This window comes from Numenius arquata, chromosome 21 (genome assembly GCF_964106895.1).
Source record: "Numenius arquata chromosome 21, bNumArq3.hap1.1, whole genome shotgun sequence".
Lineage (NCBI taxonomy): Eukaryota > Metazoa > Chordata > Aves > Charadriiformes > Scolopacidae > Numenius > Numenius arquata.
Window position 1 is genome coordinate 4519204 of NC_133596.1, and position 8140 is coordinate 4527343.

The window sequence follows — 8140 nt, forward strand, 5'->3', positions numbered from 1 at the left end:
CGCCGGGTTCCAGTGACACCCCCAGGCTCCAGCGACCCCTGGGGTCCCAGCATGGGGTGGGGAGGACAAGCCCTTCTGCATCCTGGCAGCTCTTCCCAAAGTCAAACCCGGCTCCAAACCCATCCACGCACGCGGCACAGGGTCGGTGGTGGACTGTGGGGTTCACCTTCCCCCGGGGCAGAGATGGGTGTCCCAGCCTGGCCTGACCCCCCTCAAAATCACAAATTCACAGTTCACGGCTGTGAAACCTCTGGATGGGGTGGCTGGAATGGGAGCCGGGTGGGAGCGTGGGTCAAGTTAATCCCTTTAAAGAAAACCCTTGTAAATGCTGCGTGAGCCCAGTGTGGTGGTGGTGGGGGGTCATGCTCAGCAGCAAAGCCAGCCGGTCCCCAGCGCTCCCCCAGCGTCACCCGCATAACCAGGACCCAGCAGGACCCCCACACCCCTGTCCCGCAGGGCTCGATTGGAGGCGAGAGCGGGATTGCCCCAGGAAGCTGGACTCAAGCAGCACCCCCCATCTCCAACCCGTTCTCTCTGTGATGTGGGGGTGCTGGGGGGGAGGCTGAGCCCCGCCGTGGGGAGCCAGGCGTGGGCTGGAGCGGGCAGCATGGGCAGGTTGGGGCTCATCTCTCCCACCCTGCCCCGGCATCCCCGGCCGTGCCAGCCACCCTCCGCCCTGCCCCGCCGGCCAGGCAAGCTGGGACCTGATGCCATGTTGGATCCCATCCATGGGTGTAACAACCTGGCCGGCCTCAGCCTGCAGGTAGACCAGCCTCTGGGCAGGAGGGGTGCTCGGCAGGGGGCAGGGTGCCACCAGCCCCAGCTGGGCACCCCGGGGTGGCTGTGCCTGTGGGTTTGGGCTGGGGTCCCCTCTCCCTGCTCCAGGGTGGGACCTGGGGGACATACACACAGTGCCCATCCTGTGCCTCAGTTTCCCCGTGCACCCAGGGGACCACGCTGGGGAGCCCGGTGTGGGGTTACATGCACGGCAGCTTGGTAGGGGACTTTTTTTACCAAATCTTTGGGTATTTATTTGCCAGGGCCAGCCGAGGGGATGGCTCGGCCCCGCGGGGAGTTAATCCCCGGCCGCCGAGGGGATTACCGCGGACCTGGGGCCGCCTGAGCTGCAGAAAGCGGATTAACCAAAGGACAGGGAACATGGGGACGGGCAGCGGGAGCCCCAGGGCACCTCTGGGTGCTCTAAGGGACTGTCAGGGAGTGACACGTGGGGACAGTCCCCAGCCCCAGGGGAGGGCAGGAACCCAGCTGGGGTGCAGACAGGGAGAGGGCAGCCCCGAGGTTGGGGTGCTGCCGATGGCTGCGGCCCCCCACAGCACCCCACAGAGGCTGCAGTGGGGGGACTGGGGTGGTGTCCTGCACTGGTGGCACTGGGAGCTGTGATTTTCCACGGGGGACACTGGGAGCTGTGACTTCCCCACTGGTGGCTACTGGGAACTGTGATTCTGCACTGGTGGCACTGGGAGCTGTGATTTCCCCACTGATGGCACTGGGAGCTGTGATTTTCCACGGGGGACACTGGGAGCTGTGGTTGTGCATTGGGGGCTACTGGGAACTGTGATTTCCCCACTGGTGGCACTGGGAGCTGTGATTTTTCACGGGGGACACTGGGAGCTGTGGTTGTGCACTGGGGGCTACTGGGAACTGTAATTGTGTACTGGGGGCACCGGGGGCTGTGTCCTGTACTGGTGGCTACTGGGAGCTGTAGTCCACGTGCACGGGGGGCACTGGGAGCTGTAGTGCAGGGCGCACTGGTGCCTGCTGGGAGCTGTGACCCGGTGCGCTGGTGGGTGCGGGGTGGAGGGACAACACGACTGGGGAGGGGGAATAGGGGATACCGGGTGCTGAGGCGGGTGTGCTGGGAGTTGGGGGGCACAGAGGAAAACTGGGAGCTGGGGGAGCCCTGGGACCTTGGGATGGGGCACTGGGAGGTGCAGGAAGAGCTGGGGCGGGGGGCGGTGAGGGGGCACTGGGAGCTGCAGGGGTAAGGGCACTGGGAGACGCAGGGGGTAAGTGAGGACACTGGGAAGGGACTGGGAGGCTGGTGGGAGGCACTGGGAGCTGTGGCTGGAGCTGGGGGGCACTGGGAGCTGGGGGGAGTACTGGGAGCTGCGGTAGTAACTGGGGGCGCTGGGGGGAGCACTGGGGGCTGCGGGGAGGGCTCTGGGAGACGGGCACTGGGAAGCACTGGGTGGCACTGGGAGCTGTAGTGAAGGGCACTACAGGAGCATTGGGAGCTGTAGTTCATCTGGGGATACTGGGAGGTGTAGTCCGGGGACCCAGCGCATACTGGGAGGTGTAGTCCCAGCCCAGGGCTGTACTGGGAGTTGTGGTTCCCCAGCCCCGGGAGCTGCTGGGAGCTGTAGTTCTGCACTGGGGGGGGGGGCAGAGTTCCATCCCGTCCCCCCCGCCATTGGTGCTCAGGGCTATCAGCCATGTCAGCCCCACACTGACCCCTCGCTCGCACACCCCTTGGGCCACCCCAGCACTGCCGTGTCTGGCCACGCTGCCACCCCCCAGCCCTCAGCATCCCCAGGCGCAGGGTGGGGGACAGGGACAGTGATGGGGACAGGGATGGCTGCCCCATAGCAGGGTGGATATTGGAATTGGGAGCCTCCTTTCTCCTCTCGCTGTCAGTGCATTTACTGGTGGGTGCCGGGGGGGGATTCCTGGGGTCCGGGCAATGGGAGAAGGGTGCAGGAAGGAGGAGGGACCGAGTCGGGGTCCCCTGGGCAGGGGACAGACCCTGACCTCATGCTTTTATCTAGGTTTAGCCGTGTCAGCATGGGGGGGACACAGTCGCTGGCGCTGCCCCTGGGGAAGGGACCCCACCACGTGGGCTGTGCGGATGTCATGGTGGGCCACACGCGGCAGGTACGGGACGGGGACAGGGTCCCATGCACAGCAGGGGTGGCTGCTACCAGTTGGGTTTTGCAAGAGCTCAGCTCGCCAAGGACACGGCCACCGCCATGTGCTGTCCCCATCGCGTCCCCCCTTCCCTTCTCTCCCCCAGGGGCTCTTCCTCCGCCTCTTCTACCCCTGCCTGCCCCGGGCAGGGGCTGAGTGGCCGCTCTGGATCCCGCGCTACGAGTACTGCGGTGGCCTGGCCGACTTCGCCGGGCGCAGCCGGCGCTGGTGCGCGCCCCTGCTCAACGTCACCATCGGTAAGGGGACGGCCAGCACCCCGTCCCCCACCCCGGGTGCTCCCCCATCGCCTGGGGACCCGCTCCCTTAGCAGGGTTCCGTGACACCAAGCCCATTCCTGGAGCTGCAGGCAGGGATGGAGCCGAGCAGGGACACCCTGCAGCAGCAGCAGCACCCAGCTGCCCATGTCCTCCGTCCCCCCCCCCCCCGCCTTTTCCTGGGGGGTTTCTCCCCCCCGCAGGCTCCTGCAGGGTGCCGGTGAGCTGGAACGGACCTTTCAAGCCCTGCGGCAGCGGGTACCCACTGATCATCTTCTCCCACGGCCTGGGAGCCTTTCGGTAGGATGAGCCCCTGCTCAGGGACAGAACTGGGATGGGGATACGGGTGTCCTGGGACCCCCGTGTCCCCGCTCAGACCTGCCTTGTACCTATGGGGCAGCGCTGATCCCGCTCCCCCCACCCTGGCTCCCGTTCAGGACCCTCTACTCCTCGGTCTGCTCGGAGCTGGCATCCTGGGGCTTCACGGTGGCAGCACTGGAGCACAGGTGGGTGTCCCCAGTCCCTGCCAAATTTGGCAGCGGTGACGGGGCTCACAGGGCCCCGGGGAGCTGCCGGTGCCCCCGTGACGCGGCTGCCCACCCTTCCGCTGCTGCAGGGACCATTCTGCCTCCGCGACGTATTTCTGCCCGGCGGAGGCGGGGGGAGAGGAGTGGATCCCCTATCAACGGGTGCCCCAGGGGCAGAAGGAGTTTTATTTCCGAAACAAGCAGGTACCAGGGTGGGGGGGGGTTAAGGGTGGGCAGCCCAGGGGGCATGAAACCCCTCCTTGCAAGCCGAGTTGGCCCCCCCTTCCCTCGAATCTTCATCTCCTGCCCTTCCCAAACCCGCACTGTTGTGGTGCTGGCGCTGAGCTTTCTCCTTGCAAGCTGAGAAAAATCTGTTCAGCCTCTTTATCTCTGTTTCATGGGGGTCTCTCTGGCTCCAGCTGACCCTGGCAGGAGCCGGGCTGGGCTTTGCTGTGTCCCTGGATGCTTAATGTCACTCGCACCCCCGGGGAGAGACGGGCTTTCTGCCCAGCCCAGCGCCGCCGGCTGGCGAGGCTCCGGACCGGCTGCCGGGATTGTTCACGCTCTGATTTTTGTCTCTCCGGGATTACCCCGGACAGCTGCTTACTGGAGAGCAGGAAGGTTTCCCGCTGAGCCAAGTTCCCCCTTTGCTCGTTTCTGCTTCATTTGAAAGGACAACGTTGAGTCGAGAATCGTCGTAGAAAAGCTGTTTAGGAAACTTAGTGGTTGGAGGTGCTTGTGGCAGTCTTAAATCGCCTCCCAGCCTCTTATTTTTGTGTATGCTCTGTCTCCCAGCACATTGCACAAACAAGGGACACGGTTTTCCTATAAAGATGAACCCGTGAACGTAAATATTGAGGGTGAATGAGAAATATATTATAAATAGAGGGAATTGGTTGCCAGGTCAGCCTCAGTTGCGGCATCTTCTGTGTTAGTGGGAGCAGGGAGGAGCAGAGAGAGGTTTTCATCTGAGTTTTTTGTCACTTTTTGGGGTGGGATGGGAAGGTCTGTGCTGCCCGTGGGGGGCTCACACCGGTGGATGGCATCGGTGGGCTTGGCCGGGGGGCAGCTGGTGAGGAACTCGGGCTCTCCCTCCCCTGCACACCCCGCTCCTTCTCCCCCGGAGCAGAGGTCTTTTGCTCATCTCCAGCCGTCTGTGCTATCAGATTAACAGAATTCAAACCAAACCAAACAAGAAACCATTCCAATAAATTCCCTGCGTCCCCGCGGGAGCCGCTGAGGTGCAGCCTCTCACTGGCTTTTACGTTTGCCGTAATTCAGGGAAAGCCCCCTCCGGTCTGAGCGCTGCGGGTTTGGAGGGATGAGGGTGGGTGGAGGTCGGGGGGAGGATCTGACCCCAAACTTTTGGGGTGGAGGAGCTGGGTTAACCGGGGAAGGGGCAACTCTCGCTCCCAGGTTCATCAGAGAGCGGAGGAATGCGTGCGAGCGCTCCGGCTCTTCGAGGACATCAACAGCGGTAAATCTGTCCCGAACGTCCTTCACCAGGACTTCGATCTCTCCGAGCTGAAGGTACCCGGGTCTGTCTGTGCTGAAGGACCAGCCAGGGGGGTCATTTGGCTGTTGGGGTGGGGTGGGGGGTCCGGGTGCCCTTTGCTGACAGAATCAGTCCTTGTTGAGTGAGACTTTTCCTCCTGGGATAAGCAGGGTCCGTGCAGAGCCACAGCCTCCCATGTCTCAGCTTCTTGGTGCCTCTCTTCTCCTTTTTCTCCCCGGTACATGCCGGGGAAGCCAGGTCCCATGGTTTCCTGGTGGTGAAAACAGGGCGTCCCTTGCTTTGCTAATCTTCTTCCGTTGGCTTTTTTTTACCCTAATTAGGGACCTTCTGCAGCGAGGTTTGGGCACAGGCTCCTCAGCCTTCTCCTTGTTGCAGGACAGCATTGATCTGACCAAAGTCGCCGTCATGGGCCATTCCTTTGGTGGGGTGACAGCAGTGCTGGCCTTGGTGAAAGAGCCGAGCTTCAGGTAAGTGGCAGCAAGATGAGGAGCTGTGGGAAGCTCCAGGGACATGTGGCTCATCCCGGTGGGAAGGGAAGCCGTGGGGTGGGCGGCAGCGCCGGGCGTCCGTCCTGCTGCAGGTGCGCGGTGGCTCTCGACGCCTGGATGTTCCCCCTGGAGAACGCGCTCTACCCGGAGGTGCCCAAACCCGTGCTCTTCATCAACACCGAGAAGTTCCAGACGCCAGAAAGCGTTGCCAAAATGAAGAGGCTGAGCTCCAGAAACAGCCAGACGAAGATTATAACCATCCTGTGAGTCAGGGCCTGGGGGCACCCACCTGCCGGATACCCTCCTGGGAACACCTACGAGCTGTGTCCCAGCAGGAGGACCTCTCCCCAGCTCCCTCTGAAGCAGATCCCTTCCCTGTCCCAGGGGATCCGTGCACCAGAGCCAGACCGACTTCACCTTTCTCACTGGGAAGCTCCTCGGCCGCATCTTCAGCGCGAGGGGGACCCTTGACCCCTACAAGGGTTTGGACATCACCATCCGGGCGGCTCTGGCCTTTCTGCAAAGGCACCTCAGTACGGCACAGGGTGGGGGGCAGGTTGGCCGGGGGCTCAGGAGGGCAGGAGAGGTCCCCAGATTGCAGGGGGCTCCGGGGCGGCCGCTGCCTCCCTGGGCTTGGGTTTGGTGCTTCCCATCCCGTTGCACAAAGCAAAGGGGTCGGGTGGCTGCTCCTCCTTCACGCCTGGAGCCGGGCTGATAATTGCTGTAGTAACCCCGTCCCCATCTCTGCCCCGCGCAGACCTGGAAGAGGAGTTCCATCAGTGGGACAACCTCCTCGAAGGCATCGGAGACTCGGTTGTTCCAGAAGCCCCCTTCTGCCGCTCCAACCTGTAGCTGGTCACTGGTGGGAGCCGGGTACCAGGAAAGCAGCTGCTGCTTATCCAAAATGAGCCACGCGGGAGCCAACAAGGACAGGAGGACCCACGGGGAGAGCAGGACCTGGGGACCATGTTCATAGGACGTCTGGTGGCTCAGTGAGCGTGCCAGGAGAACCCACCGCTGCCTGCGGTGAGGGCTGTGGGTCTAAGGGAATAAAATCCCCGGGGACAAAGGCTGAGTTGGCTGTCACTTGTGCCCGAGGTGACACCCTTCTTGCACGCAAGGGGTAGGTGGGGGTTGATCCTTCACAGGGCTTGGCTGGATCTGCTCCAGCTGTGGCACATCTGGCAGGAGCAGGCGGGGGGGGGGGGGTCATTTGCCGTGGGCTGGGGGTCGTTCAACCACGGCCAAAAGGACCGGCGCAAAGAGATGCAGCATCAGGGCTCCAAGCACAAAAGCAATGGAAATCTTACCGTCGTCTCGGAAAGCTGGCCGGATGGCTGACTCCGCGCCTGAAATCTGGGGGGGAAAAAAAAAAAAAAAAAAAAAAAAAAAGAGGATGGTTTTAAACAAGGGGCTGGCTGGAAGCATCTCTGACCACCCCCAGCAGCGCAGGGATGTGAACCGGGGGCTGAGCTCAGCCCCGGGGACGGAAGGGAAACAGCCCAGCCTGGTTTTGCAGCGGGAGGAGCAGCGCTGCTGCAGGCGCACGGTGGGAATAGGGCACTTCGGAAGAACCTGCAGCACGTTCCTGGGTAACACCAGAGATGTTGGAGCAAGGGGTGCTTTTAAAGGGGGGGTTTGATCCTCAGCCAGCGGAGCGGCACGGATTTACCCCACCGGAGACCCTCCCCAGGGTCTCCCGCTGGCACTGCGGCCGGAGAGGCGACAGGCAGTGCTGGACACCAGCTGCGGGGGACGTCCGGGCTCCTGGCCACACCATCTGTTTTTGCATTGTCCCCGCCACCACTGGCACAGCATTCCTGCTGGGGGACAGGCAGGGGGGATGGCAGCGGCAGCCCCGGCTTTGCTTTGTCTCCTGCCGTCACGGGAGAAGCTGCTGACAACAGGCAGGATTTCCTGGGGTGCAGAGGCTGGAGGAGAGGGGGGGATTTGGGTGGCACGTGCTATTCTTCCTCCCCCAGTGACAGCAGGCGACATGGGCACCAGCAAAGCCCTTCTCCCAGGGGAAGGAAGGGGAATGGAAAGGCAGCATTTCACTCTTCTGGTGTCTTGAGTTGTTTGTGTCACCCTGATGGCCACGTCCTCACCTCGCTGGTGGCCCCTCTTAGTCGAGGGTGAGTCCTAGGGCTGAGGATGCTCCGGGGATGGCCCTGGGGGCAAGGTGCAGGGCTGTGCAGCGGCGGGGAGGACATCTCTCAATGTCTCCTCCGCTCTCCAGTGACACAAAGGACTGCTGTGAACAGGACCACAAGACGCCGGCGCTTTTGAGGCTTCCAGATTTTTTTATTTATTTTTTTTTAAATTTGTTTTACACCTAAAACACCGTTTCTAGCCCTAGGAGCAGGTTGGGGTGTGACAACCCGGGGAATGCTCTGCTGAGATGCTGAG

At 62.5% G+C, this 8140-nt stretch overlaps 1 protein-coding gene across 1 annotated transcript; it reads left to right on the top strand.

Moving 5' to 3' along the window:
- The first annotated feature begins 2779 nt into the window (after positions 1-2779).
- On the top strand, positions 2780-7096 carry PAFAH2 (platelet activating factor acetylhydrolase 2). Its single transcript, XM_074161966.1, has 10 exons — positions 2780-2892; positions 3032-3182; positions 3404-3500; positions 3638-3706; positions 3817-3931; positions 5144-5257; positions 5619-5710; positions 5824-5994; positions 6116-6264; positions 6489-7096. Exons 1-10 carry the CDS (start codon positions 2803-2805, stop codon positions 6581-6583), a joined length of 1143 nt encoding a protein of 380 aa, XP_074018067.1. The 5' UTR covers positions 2780-2802; the 3' UTR covers positions 6584-7096.
- Positions 7097-8140: the final 1044 nt, after the last annotated feature.